Source organism: Eumetopias jubatus, unplaced genomic scaffold, assembly GCF_037043125.1.
Source record: "Eumetopias jubatus isolate StellerSeaLion01/CBP00866 unplaced genomic scaffold, mEumJub1_p1.0 scaffold_6, whole genome shotgun sequence".
NCBI lineage: Eukaryota > Metazoa > Chordata > Mammalia > Carnivora > Otariidae > Eumetopias > Eumetopias jubatus.
Window position 1 is genome coordinate 97,168,777 of NW_028274812.1, and position 20,536 is coordinate 97,189,312.

General features: G+C 39.9%; 1 protein-coding gene across 1 annotated transcript in view; it reads right to left on the minus strand.

Annotated features, from left to right (window-relative positions):
• Nucleotides 1-953: 953 nt before the first annotated feature.
• MLIP (muscular LMNA interacting protein) overlaps nt 954-20,536 on the minus strand; it is a 237,381-nt gene continuing 217,798 nt past the window's right edge. The window contains exons 14-16 of the mRNA XM_088023754.1: nt 7,817-7,870; nt 7,356-7,495; nt 954-1,044 (exon numbers count right to left, since the gene is read on the minus strand). Of these exons, the coding sequence (XP_087879880.1) occupies nt 954-1,044; nt 7,356-7,495; nt 7,817-7,870 (285 nt within the window). The remainder of the gene's footprint in view (nt 1,045-7,355; nt 7,496-7,816; nt 7,871-20,536) is intronic.

A 20,536-nucleotide genomic window follows, 5' to 3' on the forward strand; every position in this document is an offset into this window, starting at 1 on the left:
TTCCAAAAATGGCAGATGGAGAATGAGAAAGACCGGTAGCTCTTCTGTAGACAACTTTCCCTGCTTTGCCTTGAGCAGGATTATGGGGTAATGCAGCCGTGGTCTGAAAGAGCTGAGGCTCAAACAGAGCTGGCTCCGAGGGAACAAGGATTATGTGCAAGAAATAAGTAAAGGGGCCATTACCAAGGCTCACCTGCTCCCAGGAGCTCACTGTCTGGAATTGCCATGGTTTCCTGATTAGTGTGTATAGCTCTAGGCTTCCCAACTGGACAGAAGGCTGTAAAAGGGAAGCCACACAGACGAGGCTAGGACTACTAGAGATGAAAGAAACAGGACATGGCCAATACGATGAGTATCGGGTATGCTGGAGGGTGGGCTCCCAGGATGGTCATCACAGTATGAGTTTGCTCTGTGGTCTTTACTGCTCCCACGATAATAAGTATGAACTGACTCTGAAGTAGCCTTCACAAGAATCATGTGACAACAAACAGAGAAACCACGATGGGAAGAACATCCCAACAACGTGATGCTCAACATCACTAGGCGGCCCCCAGGACGTAGTCTGTCCTGGTAGTGTGGAACCCAAACAGAACAGGAAACCTGTGTGAGTTATGTGAAATACCAACTTTCTCATGTTCAAGATCACCCCAAAGAACCCTTGAATATTAGCATCCCCTGAAAGCAGGCAGGGGTTCATTTTTCGAAAGTTGTTCATTTTCCTTACACACACAAAAAAATCAAATGGGAAATAAAACCTGATTCAGTAAGTAATGTATGCATTAAATAAAAGTGTTGAAAAATAGTCACAGCCATTCTTCTATTTACCCATGATTCTTCTTTATTTGGCTGCTAAATAGAGGGGCATGTTAGTATTGCTGTCAGCTTAAAGGAAGGCATTAAAGGCTCTAACAGTGGTGCGAGAAGCTGTAGATAAAACTTTTCTACGCTGGGTGTTAGTAGGGTACTCCGATGTTAGATGCCTGCAGGACACTTTTCTCTTTTACTTCCACTTCTGCACTGCAGTTCATAAAGGGAACACTCATACTGAAAAAAAAAAAATTAAACATCAAATCTAGCAAATGATTAGCACCAGCATTCCAGAAAACTTCAGCGCAGCCTGTGTTTTCAGCTTCTGCTCCAACTTCATTGCTACAAAACAAGAGAAAATAGTAGGTTGATGAGATAAATAAAACTTGAAATCTACATCTGAAAATGTATACATTAACATTTGGCGAAGAGTCTCATATAAAAAATTATTTCTAGTAGGAGATTTTTGTTTATTTTCCCCTCAGGAGCTGTTTTCTTGTTACACAATTAGTGGCATAATAAAGACGTGCAGCTGTACCTTCACATCAGACTCTGATCTCTTGAGAGCTCAGCAGAGCAACTCTGGCCTCTTGCAAGGGGTTTGAGGGGCTGGTGCAGCCTCAGGGGACAGCATTGCTACCTCCCACCCACAAGCCCTCACCCATCAATCACTTGGCTGCTGCCCCGCCCCTTTCCTTTAGCTGGTGACTCCACCATTCCCTAGAATGTAATCTCTCAAACAAGGAGGGAAAGTGAAGTGGGACTGGAACAAGTCCCAGCTTTTGCAAAATGCACTATTACAAAAGACCGAGACAGAGACAGCAAATGGGCCTCCTATTGTTGTTTCTGTTGTTGTTTCAGGTACTGATTCGATTGGCTTTATAATGCTACTGTGTGGCACAGGAGTGATTTTCATAATTTTTGTATCCATCAATCTCCACATGTTCCTATTTGACAGGGTTAGACTCTCCCGAACAGAAGACATAAACTTAACTGAGGGGCATGGGTCTTAGTAGATTATACAATTCAAGAAAGGAAGTTTCAAAGTATCAAGGGATGAGGGCAGAAGAGAAATGTAGTTCTAAAACATCACTCTGATCGAACAATGTGATGGAATGGCACTAATGGAAGGAAATGACCATAACTTTATATTTCCGGGTGCCCATGGAGCATTCCAAAATGGCAGGTGGAGAAGAGAAGAGGCCCATTGCTCTTCTGTAAACAAGTCTCCCTGCTTTGCCCTGGGCTGGATCACAGGGTGATGAAGCTGTGGTCTGGGAAACCTGACTCCAAAAGAAACAACAGCTAAGTAAAGCAGACAGGAAACCTGAGTATGGCATGGCCAGGCGGCTAAGCAGAATTGTGAAACGTGGATACATTCTGTATCACTTAGGAGAAACTAAATCTGTTAGATGAGAAGGAGGGGGTAAGAAAAAAGCTACTAAAACAAGGGGGTAGCTCCACCACTGCACTGATTTGTTTTGGCCCCAGAAAATCAGCAGTCATGAAATAAGTTAAGTTGCAGCTTTCATCATCTGGGATTCTCCGAAGCTTTAAAATAGAAGGAGGAAATGACTAAATCGCATCGCCTTTGCTTTCTAGCAAATAAAAACTACCATCTATTTGTTTTTCCTGAAAGTACCAACATTTGGTGGTGAATACTACAGGAGATTTAAAGGAATCATCATCCTTTAGCTAATGCTTATGAAGTGTTAGGTATTTTATATGCTAAGCACTTTGCAGGCATAAATGCAGATCTTCACCATTATCCCTTGATCTCATTTTACAGAGAATGAAATTGAGGCTCAAAAAGATTAAATATCATGCCCAAGCCCACAGCATTTGAAATTAAACCCTAGCCTACCCAGTGTTTTCTATTTGTTTTTGTTGGTGGGGTAGTCATTAGTCTGTCTTAGCCACGTACGAAAACCCATATAGTGTGTCTGGCTTGTAAATGTTCAACTGTGTCATTGGAAGTATTTAAACAGAAGTCGTGTAAGGATACAAGTGCAGACAGGATCGTAACATTATTCAATTCAAATCCTCTGAATTCTTTTCATAGAAGATTTATAAATTATGTAAGTAATTAAGTCAGATTGAAGAGGAAGAGGTAGTTCATCCTCCGTTGCCATGCTGGCAAACTCAGCACTATTTCTCAGTTCTTCCTGAACCCACTGGCAGATCAAAGTAATGTCTGGCATCACAGGTCAGCAGCTGGTTTGAAATGATGCATCATGCTATGACAGGTAGAGTCAGAGTTTTCAACATTTTGTGAAGTTTTTAGTTTCCTTTGCCAATCTCAGTACATAAAGCGTTAAATAACTTGGGGAAAACAAAGGTCTGACATTTCAGAAAGATGAAGTTCATTAATAAAATAAATAAATAAATCCTTATGTTTCAGACTAGCCCCCTGGTAGCTAAGCCTCGGGATTTTTCTCACGCTGCCAGTTGAACAACACGCTTATTTTGGATATAAGAAAATATAAATAAGAAAGAATTTAAGACATTTTTAAAAATCATAATTTTGAAGGGACTCAAATTCTAATTTTTTTATTTTGAGTGAACTTTGGGTAATAAGTAATGTGGGGTTGTAAAACTTTAAGCCAATGTTACCGAAAGCATTTCTTAAAAGAATGTGCTGTGTAAATTTTTTATTCCCTTTTTATTCAAAACCATTCATGTATACTTTTCTCTGCCAGATGAAAGCAAAATGATCTACATATGTGCCCTTATAAGTATGAAACCAGACTTCATGTATCCAGAAAAAAGGTTATTTCCAGGAAATGTATACTCATTGCTCCCTGAAAGATTTTAAATGTATTTTGGACATTTACATAACTACTAACTTTGGTGTGAAAACACAAGATCTAGTATTAGAATTCATTTTCCAGAAGCCAGAAGCTATAAAATGTACAGTAATTAAGGGTCCTATAAAGGTAGCCTTTTAGTAATATTCCACATAGAGAAAAGTAGTATTCTCTATAGAGAATATAGGTATAATGGATGCTAAAGAGCATCCCATTGAATCTGGGGTCAAAACATTTAATATCTGGGGCACCTGGGTGGCTCAGTCGTTAAGCGTCTGCCTTCGGCTCAGGTCATGATCCAAGGGTCCTGGGATTGAGTCCCACATTGGGCTCCCTGCTTGGCGGGAAGCCTGCTTCTCCCTCTCCCATGCTCCCTGCTTGTGTTCCCGCTCTCTCTGTCTCTCTCTTTGTTAAAAAAAAAAAAAAAAACACATTTAATATCTGGATGACTTGAGCTCCAAATACTTATTAGCCCTGATCTAATTTTGCTTATCTTGAAAAATTAGCACACAGAGTAATGTAAGTCCATCTAGTTCCCTGATTTCTGCTCAGCTTTACCATGACTCTCATAACAATGCAAAACCCAACAATAATCTATTGAGATGAATTCAAAGGAGAGACCCCAACTCGTCGAATCCCTACCTCTCCTATATTAGATTGAACATGGCCCTAGAAAAGAAAAATAAATGACACTTGTGCCTTTCTATTGACTTCAGAGTAAGACTTTCAGATTGCAGTTCTGCCCCTTGTTGACCAGTTGAAAGAACAAAGAGAAATTAAAAAGAAGAGGCTTCATTCTCCTTTTTGAAAATAAAGGAAGTTGGGCGTCTGGGTGGCTCAGTCAGTCCAACTCTTGGTTTCGGCTCAGGTCATGATCTCATGGGTTGCGAGATTGAGCCCTGCACTGGCTCCTTACTCAGCAGGGATTCTACTAGAAGATTCTCTCCCTCTGCTCATTCCCCCACTAAAATAAATAAATAAATCTTTATAAAAAGAAAATATGGGAAGCAATTTCCCTCCCTCCTTTGTAGAGCATTCACTTTAAAAAACTTGTCATTGTAAATACATTCCTCTCCCTTGGAAATATGGAAATATATATGTATATATATATTCAACGGGCATTTTGTCAGCTTTAAGACCCAGGAATGTCTTTCTCAAGGACTTTGAGAACACTTCCTTTGTAAGTAAATGTCTGGCTGAGACTGTACCCTTATTTCCTAGTTTCTGAGAGCCTAACTTTAGCTGATACCTGCTCCAAGTTGTAAAACTGACTCTTGTCATCAAGATAGGAAAAGTGTAATTTTGTTTGCGTAAAGCCAAATAACTAACACAGTTTCCCTAATTGCCAGGCAATTTAGAGTGAACTATATATAATAAATACTACTGTGAAATCTTCTTACTTGAGGATGAATTGAATTATTGTTTATTTTGAGAACCGTGTATATAATGGATTGTATCTGCTTGGCCATATGAAGGGTGAGATTTCTTCCCGTCTTTGCAATCTCTGTGATTGTGATGATTATCACATTCTGGTTTAATGCTTATTTAATAACAAAAGTGTTTCCTTTCTCTACTATCTCTAAGAAGATGATTTCTGGGCTGGCAGAATTTTTTTAAAGTTCTATTTCCCCAAAATAGGCAGGGGGCTTACAACCCAGGAAAGTCATTTTGATGGGGTGCCAAATCTGCGCTAGGAATGTCCTTCTCTTTCTCATTGCCTCGTCTACCTGGACGCCTGAGCAGGGTGGCTATCCATTCAGGTGCTCATATTATTTGCGTTTATTAGATACATTTACTCTGGCTCTCTAGCCAGTTGTCTATCAAAGCATATGAACTTTCTTTTAATCAGCAGTTAATATTATCCAGATTCTGAGTTCTTGCCTGAGATTACAACCTTGAACTCGGAAATCCAAGATTTCTCAAAGCCTGATTTTGAGAAATAACATTTATTGGAAATTGCCTCAAGGGAACAGAGTGGGCCCATTTCTCTTGATAATTTCATGTTTACCCTTGAATCAAACCAGAAAATGAGAGTGGCTTCCATGCGCAAGATACAAGACACTTATTTTCTCTGTCCTATGTTCTCATCTGGAGAATAGAGATAAAGGAACGAGACGTGTGTCCCCTAAGATTAGAACTTTAAACATCAATGGAGGTTCTGGAATTCAAAATAAAATAACCACGAAATGCTTATATGCACCACAGCAGCAAATCAGTCATAGTCACCTTGCTAGCACTATTGTTATCTTGCCAACTCTTAAATGTTTATCAAAAATCTGCAAAGAGAAGGAATGAGAAAACAGGAGAAGAATTTGCCTAGTATGTGTTTATGGGCAGTTGGTGAATGATTAGCTCTCAAGTTGTGTTAATAGCAAGTGGATCCAAAAGGTCAGAATCAACTGCATCTAATCATGTTTTTGGAAATCAATTGACCCTCAAGTTAAAAATAAAATAGGCCCAGGACTGCATGTAGCAGGCCATGTGAAGAGCAGCAGGTCTGATTCTATGTCATTCCCCAGTATGACTTTCACAATTAAGCCTGAGGAAAGAGAAGTGGGCTATAGAATGATTGTGGATCAGAGTTGCTGAATTCACAAGATATGATGAATACAATCAGAAATAATTGTTGCTACTAGAATTTAATTTCCTCTAAGTAACTCTACTCAGAAATCATTTACCTCAGGCAGGGAGTTTGCTATAAATTAGATGGTGTTATATATACACCTACTTTGGAAATTGTTCACACCTGCTGCCTTGGTGTGAACAATTGACATGTATGAAAGTGACCTCTGAAAATCGATCAGGTCAAATCAAAATTTAGGGATGTCATCTGCTTGTATGAGGGTTCATCACTGGCCAAGTGTTTTTTAAAGTGCCATATAAAATGCTAAATAAAATATCCTTTGGAATGTAATACCCCCCACCCAACCCCCCACACTCAGCTTGCACCAAAGGCTATGCCAAGATTTTCCAAACTTGCATGGAATATCAAAGAAAACAGAAAGAAATGTTAGGTTTTACTAAGAAAATTGCAGTGAATCTCAACGTAGACCAGAGCTCTCAAAATTAACCTACCAGGTTAAGGCACATGTTAAATCTTTATCATGCTAGACAGAAATATGTGACTCAATTTTTTATTAATTCAAAGCATTCCCCGAAACAAACTTCTTTAGGATTCTCCTGTTTTACTTTCAAATTTTTGTTTCCGAAATTGAAAAACTTATTTGCTTTCCTAAACCATCAAGAAAGGAGCTAGAAATTGAAGATCTCAAGTCTTGTTGCCTATTTGTACCACCTGGAGAGATTTTCAAACAACCAAAGCCTTTGCCCCCTTCGGAGATCTTAGACTAAGTTTGCCTGGAGTGAAACCCTGCTACTGGGGCTTTTAAAAACTCCCAGTGGATTCTACTGTTCAGCCAGAGTTGAGAACACATTAAGAGCCTGTGCTCTTAAGAACTCGACCATACTCTGTCCAGTTCTCTATCCAAATCTCTAGCTATACTACCTAAATCTTTTTTTTTTTTTTAAAGATTTTACTTATTTATTCGAGAGAGAGTGAGAGAGCACAAGCAGGGGGAGCCGCAGAGGGAGAGGGAGAAGCAGGCTCCCCGCTGAGCAAGGAGCCCGATGCGGGACTCGACCCCAGGACCCCAGGACCATGACCTGAGCCGAAAGCAGCTACACATTTGTATGAAAATCAGAGGCTACATTTCAGCTGGCATGTTTTTGCCTACATGCTACCTGACGTAAGCAGAATTTACCAGGGGATCAGAGGCAGGGCTCCGTGAGTTCAGCAGACATTCCCCAGTGAGCTGAAATGGAGACACCAGGAGATCTGGGGTCTCTGATTCACAAGACCCACCATAAGTATTATGGACACCCTTTGACCATCAAGAGAAGACAACAGGGTTTCACATATGAATCCAAGGTGGAAATCTCAAAGATAGACACTGGGGAGCTGGTTTGTGATTAAGGTGCTACACACATGGGTACCTCTAAAACCACCTTCCACATTATGAAGCAAGAATTTACTTACCTATCAGTTACTTCTGAATACCATGAAGTGGGCCAGTTAGTTTTATTTCTTTTTAAAGGAGATAAAAGCATGATCTTATTAATATTTTTTAAAATGAGATTTATTTCTACAATCTAATACCACATGGAAATGGATAACTGCATCTCTAATTGTATCTTACATTTACCTCTTTGGAATCAAGAGTTTCATGTTCAGGAATAGCCACCATTGGATGACTCAGCTTCACAGAAAAGATGCCCAGGATGACATTGGGGGGTAGAAGTGAGGAGAAATAAATGTTTACATTTCACTTAAATAAACAATGATATACGTATATTATTGCTGATCACAGTAGATTCTTCCAAGTGTAAATATTTGATTTGAACTGATTTGTTATTAAAACAAGGGAAGATATTCTTGACGTGGAAAAAAAAATTGGCAATGGTGAATTCTTTGAGCATAAGAACACATCTTATGTATCATTGTATCGCACATAAACTCTGACAGTGTCTGGCATATAGTATAGACACTTATTAATTGTTTATTGATTGAATGAATTGTTAAAACACACTGACAGATTTCACAGGGAGGAAATGAGCTATATTTATGTCTCAGCCCTCACAATAGGCCTCAAACTGAAAAGCTCCAAAGCAAAAGAAACAAATCATGCTTAGACCCACAGTAAATGCAGATGTTCCTACAGATAGTAAATGCTTACCTGGAATAAAAACATTGTTCATTACTGCAAACAGTAATAATCTCAACATACAAGGACTTCATAAACATTGTAATCTTATAGGATATGTTGTTATAATGTAGTTTATAACACAGTGACTTTTTCACAGAAAAGAGTTTTTGTGCTTCTATAGGAATTTGATTATTGCTTTGGTCATCCGAGCATTAGACATACACTTAAACCTATTAAGATAGAAGAAATACATAGATAATGCAAGAAAGAGAGGCAGAATGAGGGACCCACGCACATGGAGAGCAGGGGAGAGCTATCATTCATAATAAATCTACTTGCCCCTCTCGTTTGCCATCTCTCCTCATTCCAACGTCAGGGTTGTGCCAAGAACATTCCTTGTTTTGTTATTGTCCTGGGCAAATCAGGAGTATGAAAATAATTGCCCAGCTTTCACTCTCAGGCAGGTCCTGATGTGATCAGTAACTCAGTAGAAGAGCGCCTACTTCCTAATCCTCCAGTAAAACTCAGCAATCTGGCCTCGGCCCCAGGACCATGATAGTTTTGGCTGCTGGGAAGGCCAAAGAGGTCCTTTTTCACCTTTCCTCAGGCTTCCCTCCCTCTGTGCCAGCGAATTTTCAAGAATGGAGCCTGTTTTTACCTAAAGTTACAGTTTCACTAAATCCCAAACATTACACTCTGTTCCCAACTATGAAGTCCCCTGGGTATCATAACATCAGGATTCCTGGCTGCCTGAGGCCATTGCTTTAAATAGAAGCATGATCTGGCCCCAGAGCCAACTGGAGATCTAAATAGCATTCCAGAAATCAGCCGGAAGTGTTTACTTTCTCTTGTTCTTCAGGGTCTCCTGAGATCCTCAGCATGGCTCAGGACTGGACCCTATGTACCATTTCAAACCTTAGACCCAGGTAATTGGTCCTGGAGGCAGCAGACTCTTTAGCATACCTAGGCTATGCAGTAGTAATTATATAAATCATCAGAGTTTGCACAATGTCAAATTTTCACTCTCCTAGTCTCCTAAAATAGAATAGGATAAAGATCCTAAAATTTAAAATGTTGGAACTCTTCCAATAAGATGTTCAGCTAAGACTAGAAAAGTGATGGAGCAATTATGTAATACCTATTTTTACATTCCATTCCTTCTTTCCAATATAGGTACTCATTCATTTAAATCCATTTCATTTTAACCTTGAATTTCAAAAACTATGTGTTAATGGCCCTAATCAACAAAAGAGAACAGAAAATGACTAATCCTGATTAATTGGTAATCCCCAAATCATTTATGTTTGGCTTTGGAATACTTTCTTCTATTTATGATTTTTTTTATCATGGTGGGCTTGCCTTTGTATTATCCTCAAACTGACGGAAAATGTAAAATAAAATGTGATATTAATACCTTTGAAGGGTAACAGATTTAGCCATAATAATTATGTACTCGCATGACACATTCATCACATGTATTTGTTTCGTTTTCACGACAATCTGGTGAGGTGAGCACTAGTATTACCCTGTTTCACAGATGAGGAAACCAAAGCACAGAGAGGCAGAATGACTTATTCCAGGTCTGGAACTAGTATGTGGCAGAGCCATGACTGGAATCCAGATGAAAATTCCACACACTGTGCTTTCAAAGCAAGGATGAAGTGGTAATATGCCAGGAAGGTACTCAGGAGACGGGATGGGGGGGCAAAGGGAAGGGAGTGCTGTGTGCCATTTCATAAAAGGAAGAGCCATGGATTAAAGGCATGAGTGCCCCATTCAGAGGCCAGAAGCAGTCAGGAGTGCCTGGTGTGGCTATGAAGGGCCATATTGGAGACATAATACAATGGAATTTATCTGTCAGATAAGGAGTCTGGCTTCATTCTCCAGGCAATGAGAAACCACGGAAGTACTTTAAGCAAGAAAAGGGGCATGTGTGATCAGATTTTCATTTCAAAAAATGTCTATGTGGCTGATATGCAAAATACGGAAGGTGGGGGAGGGGGGAGGCGCTTGGAAGATTTAAGTAATCTGAGGGAGAGAATGAAGAAGAAGGTTTAGACTAAAGCATTGCCTTAGAGTATGGAATAGACTCAAGATTTTCCTGGGTGACTCTAGACCCCCTACTCTCTAGGATGAGTGAGGAAGCATCAAGTAGACATGTCGATATGTTACTGATTAGGGAAGACACACTGAAGCACTGGAGAGAAATAATGCTGAATGCTGATATCTCTGCTGAATGGAGAGATTTTGTAGTGCGGGAGGCCTAGAGATGCTAGGTGCGGGAGGCAGGGCGGCATTCCATAAAACATGGTTTGAAAATCTTCTCACAATCAGAATGGAGACAGGGACACTAAAACATTAAAATAAATTCTGCAGGGCCACCTGGCTGGCTCAGTCAGTATAGCAAACAACTCTTGATCTCAGGGTCTAAGTTCAAACTCCATGTTGGGCATTGAGCCTACTTATAAAAAATAAAATAAAATAAAATATTCTAAATAGGTGAGTGGTGTGCTATCCAGAGAGTAGGTGTACACTGAAGGCCAGATTCATCCAAGCCTGTTTACTTGGTCATAAGTGTTCTATAAAGCAAATTACTATTATGCCTCAAAACACACACACACACACATACACACACACATGAAAAGTTACTAATTTTATCATCAGAACACTATTCATAGGAGGATCAGTGAAATAGAAAGCTCAGATGAAATGAGACAAAACATACTTTTATCCTGGATGGAAACTCATGTCCTGGATATTGTATACCAGATTAATTGGACCTTCATTCACTCACTAGTGTGGGATAATCAACAAGTGGTATTTGAATAAAATGTTCAGTTGATTTTTATTACGCTCTTGATCACAGCTGCCACCAAACTCATATAAAGCCTTGTGAAGTGTTTGTTACCAGTGTGGCTTTCTCATAAATGTCACTGCTTCTCCCAAGGTAACGTGAACTTGTCTAACAAAGACAGATAAATGCCCTCAAACCAACTGGAGAAATGAGAACCCCGACAACTAGAAAAAAAAGAAAATATGCAAAATGTGGTTGAATCACTTCATTAAGTCTTGACTCTACATGAGAAATGGAATTCAAAGCTCTAGCTTTGGTGAAGGAGCTCTCCCTCCTGCACAAAGATGAAGTAGGTTTTCTTGTCTGCCAGAAATCATGAAGCTGAGAAAGTGTTGCAAGAAATGTTAACATTTTAAAATCACCAAGGGTGCTACAAATGCTATTCAGAATTCAGCTCTTTGGAGGGCGCCTGGGTGGCTCAGTTGGTTAAGCATCTGCCTTCAGCTCGGGTCATGATCCCAGGGTGCTGGGATTGAGCCCAGCTTCGGGCTCTCAGCTTGGTGGGGAGTCTGCTTGTCCCTCTCCCTTTGCCCCTCCTCTCTCTCTCTCTTTCAAATAAATAAAATATTTAAAAAAAAGGATTTAGTCCTTTGGAATTGCTTTTTGGCTGAATCACACTCCATTTGTCTTTGGTAAGCTGTACCTTCTACTTCCGTTGCCCCATCTAGACTTGTGAACCACTCCAGCTACAATGCAACCTTCCTAAGAACATCTCTCAAAAATAGATGTGACAAACTGTTGTAGCACTATCGACATAAAATCATGTATTTCATAAATATGATATTGCCATCAGGAGAGCGTAAGCCTTTGGAAGTCATGTGGATTATGTGTTTTTCATTTTAAGGTCCTCTGCACCTGGCACGGGACCCACTCAGCACCGAGTACAACTAAATGATCACTGGGTAAATAGATGAATGAAAGAAAGAATGAATGAGATGGCTAAAGAAAAGAGGATTTTCTGGCCTGCAAGATTAAAGAATTCTGAATTAGTGAGCAATTAGGACTTGTTACTGCATTCCTAAAAATGTCCTCATTTATATGCCAGGGACCTTGGAACTAGAACTATCACACACGTGTGTTCTGTTTGACCCTTGCAATTCTTTTGCCTGAAAAGGAACTGAATTTAATTGTCCGTGTTGGAGGCTACAACTCTCCATGCAGGTCTGTGTTTCTGGTTGCTCTTGAACTGCCTAAAGGTCTTACAACACCGGGCCTGCCAACATCTAGATCTGTAGAGCCACCTGGCTGTGTTCGATGAAGCTGAAGGTCTTCATGTCAACATAGTCCCCACCATCCTGCTAAGAGGAGACCAAGGGTCAGAAGTCACCTGTTACCATGCTTCTACCTATATAACTGGCTTGCTTCATTCATTTTGGGGATCTGCCTGGGCAAAGAAAGCATTTGAGTTCTTAATCCCTCATTTATAACATATCCCAGTGCACAGGAAACACCTGGGGAGTCTTATCATCTTTACATTCTGACACAGTAGGTCTGGAGAGGGCCCTAGACCCTGCATTTCTAAGTGGCTCCCAGCTGATGCCAACGCTACCACAGGTTGAATAAGGAGGCCACAGCCAACATTTTTGTATGAACTGAGGGATAGATAGTTTTCAAATATTTATCTACTCACAACTGAAATTAACCATATTCAAAATGTCCTAATCAATTAGGCTGTATTACAGTCATATAATTACATAATTTACCACAGATCTTTTTAATTAAGTACCTACTAGTGTGCCCGACATGTTGCTAGACGTTAGGGATATAAAGGTGAAAAAAAGACATTGTCCCTGCCCTTGGAGACCACAGAGCAGTGGGAGAGACAGATCTTAATGATTTAATCAGGAATATAGAGAAAAAAAACACGAAATAATGTGTTAGGAAGTAAGAGACCAGAGGGCTGTGAGGGTTCAAAACAGAAATCTGACCTGGTCTAGAAGGATGAAGGAAATCTCTTTCCAAGAGACTGAATCTAAAGGATAAGTGTCCTAGTAGGGAGAAGGGGTATAGAGAGTGAATACGGGGTTAATAGCTGAAAAGAGATTACTCACAGGCTGAAGGGAAGAGAGGGAGAAAATTCAGAGTGCATGGGCACAGTGAGCCGGAGAACGGCAGGAACTGAGGCTAGGCAACTCCACTTAGGATGGAAAAGAGGAAGCCCTTCCAAATGCGTGTTAAGTGAATGAAGACTATTCAACACAGGTTTGTCTCATTTCCCGTAAAGACTTCCAGCTGCTGGAGGTTCGGGCCCATCATACCCTAGTCATTATGCACCAAACACTAACTGATCGACTTCATTGCTCAAGAGTCTATGCCTTGTACAAAACGGGCAGTGCTCCAAGTTTTCCCTTACTGAGGGCAGTTGTGCTATGAGGAAAAACCTGCTGTCAGTGACAGGCAGAAACACGCTACTCCTACCCCTATGTCTTAAAGAATTCATCTGCATTAGCCTAAAATATTTTTTAAAATTCCAAAACATCTGTAGTTTAAATATGTAGTATTAGAATTTAAAGTTGCAGCATCTATTTTTGCCCAAAGGTTTTAAAAATTTGCCCACGCCAGGGGCACCTGGGTGGCTCAAGTGGTTGAGCATCACTCAGGCTCTTGGTTTTGACTCAGGTCATGATCTTGGGGATCTTAAGATCGAGCCCCACATGGGGTTCCACACTCACCTTGGGGTCTGCTAGAGATTCTTTCCTCCTCCCTCTCCCTTCTCCTCTGTTCCTCCCCCTCCCCATGCTCCCACGGGCTCACTTGCACTCTCTCTCTTTGAAATAAATAAAATCTTAAAAAAAAAAAAAAATTCCCCTTGCCAGGGGTGCCTGGCTGGCTCAGTCAGTAGGGTGTGTGACTCTTGATCTCAGAGTAATAAGTTCAAGCCCGGAGCTCAAGCCTCTATTGGGTGTACAGATTACTTAAGTCCTAATTTTTTTTTTTTTTTTTTTTTTTTGCTTATGCCATTAACTGCCTGTGTGACTTAGGGAACATCACTTTGTCTCTGGGCTTGGTTTCCTCATCTTTAAAATCTGGGCCCTAAGTGGATGAGTTCCAGTACCTCCTCTACTTGGATAACTTGGTGAGTGTGTGTAAGCACAACTCTGTTGATTGATAAATGATGCTGTCTCAGACAAAAAGTTCGTTTTGGAATCTCCTTCATTTTTGGAATCTCCTGAAGCACAGCTGAGGTAGAAGTTGTGCCTCTAGTAATGGTAAAAATGAACTCTCCATAAAAAAAAAAAAAGAACTCTCCATAGACTCTTACCTGGAATCCTTAATATCAGTTTTTAACAGTGACACTTGCCCCTTGCATGAGCTTTTATAAACACTATTAAGTTTCACAACATCCCTTCCTGTGTTCCCTCAGTATCATCATAAACTCAGCTGGAATTTGATAAACCCAGAGAAACTTGCCATTAAGTGCTGATCATTAATGTCATTATATTGGAGTCTAAGTACCAGTAAGTCTGATACCACTCTAATACCAGTAAGAAAACAAGAATTTTCTGCTCTGATCTTTGTAATGAGTCTTTTGAGATCTGGTTGAACATTTCCAAATTATACTATTTTTACTCTTGGTCTTTTCTCTTTCATCCCAGGAGGCATAGACTTGGGACAGTTAGAATTCCTTCCTCTAAAGACCACTTTCTAAAGGGCAGCTTAATGGAATTTTTTTTTTTTCTCATCTACTCTGTGTTCAGCCTGTTTTGAAAACAAGTACCACATCCTTGTGCTTATCCACATTTTTCATCTAGAGTTGCTTCTTTCTCACCTGGAAAACCACTTCCCTGAGGGGATTAACTACATCATTCACTTTTTGCATTGCACAGCTCCCAGGTTGTAATGAAAATGGAACGAGATCTATATTCCAACACCATTTTTGTACTCAAATTCCAGAAACTGAAATTGGAATTGACAAGGAAGCATATTTGTTCTCTGTCTTTCCTCTATCCTTCAAGGACACGATTAGTTGCTTGGTACTACAGGCAAAACATCGCTTTCAATTGTGTCAATATCATACTAACACTAATACAATCATAAAATGAATGTCTCTTTCTTCACAGAAGACAGTGGTGGTGAAGTATTTTTCTCCCCCTGTTCTTTCTTTTCTATAGAATATAAGGGCTATTAGCTCTTTTATCCCAATGGGACATATAATAGAAAATAAACAGCTCTGTATTAAGACTCAGCCTGGTAAATATTTTTTTTTCCAGTTCCTGTCCTGCTTTAGTCTCATCCCAGCTGTTCCTAATTTGCAACCAGTTATCCCAAGTTGCAAGAAACCTATCCCAGAACCCAGGAGCGTGTCCACAGATGTCAGTCAGTGTATTACAAAAATTTGGAAAAGTGTTTCTTAAGAGGAGGAACAGGCACAAATGTGATGGGGCCAATCTGTGTTCCCCCAGACCTCCAGAGAACCCCTACCAGACCCCATTCTGCTCTGCCCTAACACTACACTCCCAGTAGCATCTTTGAGAATGTAAGGAGGGGAGGTTGAAGAGGGAGAAGTTGTGTAAATGATTCCTCGGCAGATGAGCTGAGGGCCGTCTGACTATAAGACTCAGGAAAGTAAGAATCCCTTTCAGAATCCCTCAGGAATGGTTGGGATCTAAGACCAAGCTGCAGTAGGCACTGCAGGATCAGAGAGCTGGGGCAAGATGGTGGGTAGGCAGCGGGTGTGCTGACAGTTTAAAGGTGTATGGCAGACATGGTGAGAGTGTTAGGAAGGACTCACATCGTTCACAAACTGTAGTGTGAAACAATGTATGGAAAGATGGAGGAATGGGGTCCAACACAAGGAGGTGGGGCAGACAGGCTACATACAGGAGGCAGCCCTCCACTTCAAATCTCCTCTCTGGTTAATCTGTCTTCTTATACTCCTTGCTAAGTTCCTGACAGAACCACATCCTAACAATCATGGTAATTTTTATTTAAACCTCAAACCATAATAGGTGTAGTATTTACTAAGTGTAGAAGCCCATAGAAAACCCCTATGTTACGTTATGTTATGTTATGTTATGTTATGTTATGTTATTAGTAGGTTTCAGCCATTCCAAAGACTGAGATATTTTGAAAATTAAGATAAAAATACTTACAATGCTACCAAATTTGTCTAAGATTTTTATCACCTGGAATTTGATAAACTGTTGAATAGTCATTGAAACATTGAAGCATAAAATATATTCTCAGGCATATGAGGCCTCAGAGTATTTGCCAAGTAAGAACTGCCTTAAAAAACCTTCTTGGTTCAAGGACTCAAATAAGAAAAAAAAAAAAAAAAAAACGCAAGAAGATATGGCAAGAAATACAGGAAAGTAGGGTAATAAAACACTTTGAGTAAGGATGGTGTCTCCATGAAGGAAAATCTAGAATAGGGTACATCAACATGATGAGAGGTCATGGAAGGGGCCAAGTGGACTTGTCTTCCTAGAAGATTTAGACACTGATAGGGGTATATGAACATGAATGTGGACTCCAGGCCAAAGGCAATCATAACAAAATAAAATGAATCCCTTTTAGGGGCGCCCGGGTGGCTCAGTCGTTAAGCGTCTGCCTTCGGCTCAGGTCATGATCCCGGGGTCCTGGGATCGAGCCCCGCATCAGGCGCCCTGCTCCGCGGGAAGCCTGCTTCTCCCTCTTCCGCTCCCCCTGCTTGTGTTCCCTCTCTCCCTGTGTCTCTCTCTGTCAAATAAATAAATAAATTCTTAAAAAAAAAAATGAATGAATCACTTTTAAACTAGTGAACTAAAGCCATATCTCGTGGGTGGAAAACTAGAAAGAAGAGATAAGAAATTAGAGTAATGGAAAACATAAAATAACATGACAGTATTAAGGTCATGTAATGAGATAATCTCACACATTAAGTCTCTTTAGGTACCACTAAAAATCAAGATCAGAGAACATATGGTCGAGAAAAGATACATACACAAGAAGACATAAAAGCTGAAAATAAAAGGAGGAAAAGATTTACCTATCCGATATGAGCCAATATAAAACTGGAATAGTAATGTTATTATCTTTAAAAATAGACCTTAAGAAAAAAAAATTACAAGGGACAAGAAAAGACATTATATACTAGTAAAAAATAAGTCAATGAACAGAAAGATATGGCCATCATAAACATATATCCTTTTTAAAAAATACATTTATTTATTTGAGAGGGGGGAGGGGTGGAGGGAGAGAGAGAATCTCAAGCAGACTCCCTGCTGAGCACAGAGCCCAACATGGGTTTGATTCCACAACCCCAAGATCATGACCTGAGCCAAAATCAAAAGCCAGACGCTTAACCAACTGAGCCACCCAGGGACCCCAAACATATACTCTTAGTAATACAAAGTATTGAGGTTAGTGGTTGACCTCTAATTCTTTGAGAGTAAAGGAGAGGTCTTATACTTCATCTTAATGCCTCAACAGAACTAAGATAGTGTTTTAACCAACCTGAGGAGGGTTCCAACCCCACAGTCATTTCTTCCGCAAAAGATTTCTATTTGATTCACAGAACATATGGAACATATGGCTTATTGAGGGCAAATGGGTATTATTATTTCATGGCTGTAAATGAAATGTCTGAGTTGTATCAAATCAGTCACACATGGGTAAACTTCAACAAATTTAAAAATGTGAAAAACTGTTTTGCTCATTTTAGTGAAAGGAGTAAAACAGTGGTTATATTAAGCAAGATGAAACCACATAGGAACATTCTGTCCTGAAGTTTCAAAATAAGACTCCTTCACTATGTAAATACCACATGGTATATATGGCTTTTGTTACACTGAATAAGTAAAAGGATAACAAAATAAAGCAATGAGACAAGCAAGTAGGCTGAACTATATAAAACTGATAAAACTTATGTTTTTATAGGTCAAGAACCATTGACTATTTTGAATAATAACTGTTGAATAATGGTGATTTCATGTGGATCAACCTCATACAAAAGACATTTTAAAAAAATCATAGCATTAAAGGATGTTTAGATAAACAACTGTGCTCAAAGGTAAACATATGTATGTTTATAAATACATATATACATATATATAAACACACACGCTTATATATACATACATATAAAGAGAGACTCAATTTACAAGGACTCAATTTACATAGATGAATGCCTCCATCAGGGTTTTTATTATAGTTCTGGGCCGACAGCTGCCTCCTTCTACAGACCATCGCCCTCAGCTGAAGAGAACATCCTGAACTGAGTTTCTTGATGCTCTCCCACATCAGGGCCCACAACCAAAGACTGACTGATGGGGCTATCAAAAGTCAGCACCTTTTCCTCAAGGGTGGATAACTTTACAACTTACGCTCCCTTCTCCCCTGTGAATTAGGACAAGGCTGACTGCTACCTGGGAACACGTTTGCTCTGCTCTTGGCCCTTTTCAATTAGTGTTCACTCCTCTCATAGAAAGTTTTTTCTGAAGAACACGCCCTCAATAAATCACAAACACCTGAATCCTTGTCTCAGGCTCTGCTTCCAAAGAACCTGATCTAGATACCATGCACTAGGGAAGGGACAGGGGGAGGCTGAGTGCTGTGAAATACAAGCTCATTTTTCCTTTGTGCCTCCCTCTGAACAAGGTGCAAACTGATGGCCGTTTATTTTCTTTATGCCTATAAAAGCACAAGCATGGGCAATAAATTCTAAGGGGCCAGCATGTTATTTTACAAGAGCTTTAAAAATCCTCATTCTCCAAGTATACTTTTCTTCACTAAAAAAATGCCATCCAGCCTGCCTCCTTCTGCACATTTCTTTCCAATTAGCAAATTCGTAATTTTGCAGATGATCTTATTAAAAGTGTTATAATGAAAAATTTCAGCTAGGTGACAACAAATGAGCTCAGGGACAGGAATGTAAAAATTGATTGTTCTCGGTTTCCTGGAAGAAATCTAAAAGTCAGCTGTTCGTGATTACATTAAGTACATTTTAAGAATGATGACTGGCAATTAGATAACCTGAAACACGCCTGGTTTCAAATGCCAGCTCCCCCCCTCCGTCATTAAGGCATCTATTGTGTTGAAATGTTCTTTTTGCCCTCTAGTGGAGAACCTAACAAAGCATGATTGATACTTCAGTTTTCAGAATTGCTTCTCTTAAAAATATCTACTCACCGGCATTCGTTTTTTTAATGTCAAAAGCCCAATTAATTTGCATTTACCCATTTTGAACAGAATGTTCTTTATGAACATATTATACAAATCATCCATTCTGAAAACAATTTGGCATAGGTAAACAGTGCCCCTGTTTTGGTTTCCCGAAAAATCTAAAAACATTAAAAACCAATTCTGAGTTGGCTTTTTCTCCTATTCCACCCACCTCAAAGGTTTTCTATTCTACAGTACCTGAACAGTTATCCAATTCCCATGAACTCCCAAAGTTGTCAGAAAAGTTTCGGAATTGAGAGCCAGGTGGTTTATCTCTGTGATGATAGAAAATAAATTACCTTGGTTTATTCATGCAGAAGGATTTCTAATTATGTCGATGGAACAAAAACAGATATTATTAATGAAGAGGAGAAAAGGAAGTTTTGAGTCCAAAATTCAAGATGACTTCTTTCAGTAAATGTGGTTGCCAGTCTGTCAAAGTGTTAGACGTCCAGTGGTTCTCTTAACCACTAACCTTTGGAACCGTGGCCGCAGAAAATGGCTGCAGCCTGGGGTTGCAAGGTGAGGAGCACTGTGGGCTTCACGATGAACCCAGGCTCTTCCCCGTAACTCACACCGTGCTCTTGGGTGTGTCACTTTGCATCGTCAGTCTCCAGTTTCCTCATCTGTCGACTGAAGGAAGTCGGATGACCTCAGTGCGGTTAGTTCCAGTCCTGGCCTATAAGGCATTGTTGTTGGACCAGACACAAGTCTGTGATTCCAGGATGGTGGTGGTTGGCGAAGGTGGTGAGGCTATTTCTTTGATTTTAAGCACCAGCTTTGAAGCTAGTTTGCTGGAATCAAGGACAAATTATTTACACTCTCTGAGCCTCAGTTTCTTTGTGAAATAAAGGGATTAAAACCTACCTTCGACTGTTTTGAAATGTAAATAAAATGCAGTCTGTGAAGTGAGCGGCATGTTACTTGTGACAACATGGTTGGATCTAGAGGGTATAATTCTAAGTGAAATTAGTTGGAGAAAGACAAATACTGTATGACTTCACTCATATGTGGAATTTAACACACAAAACAAAGAAAAGAAGAGACAAACAAAAAACCCAGACTCCCAGAATTAGAGAACGGGTGGTCGCTGGAGGGGAGGTTGGTGGGGGATGGGTGAAACAGGTGAAGGGGATTAAGAGTCCACTTAACCATGAGGAGCACTGAGCAGTGTATAGAATTGTTGAATCACGATAGTGTACACCTGAAACTAATACAACACT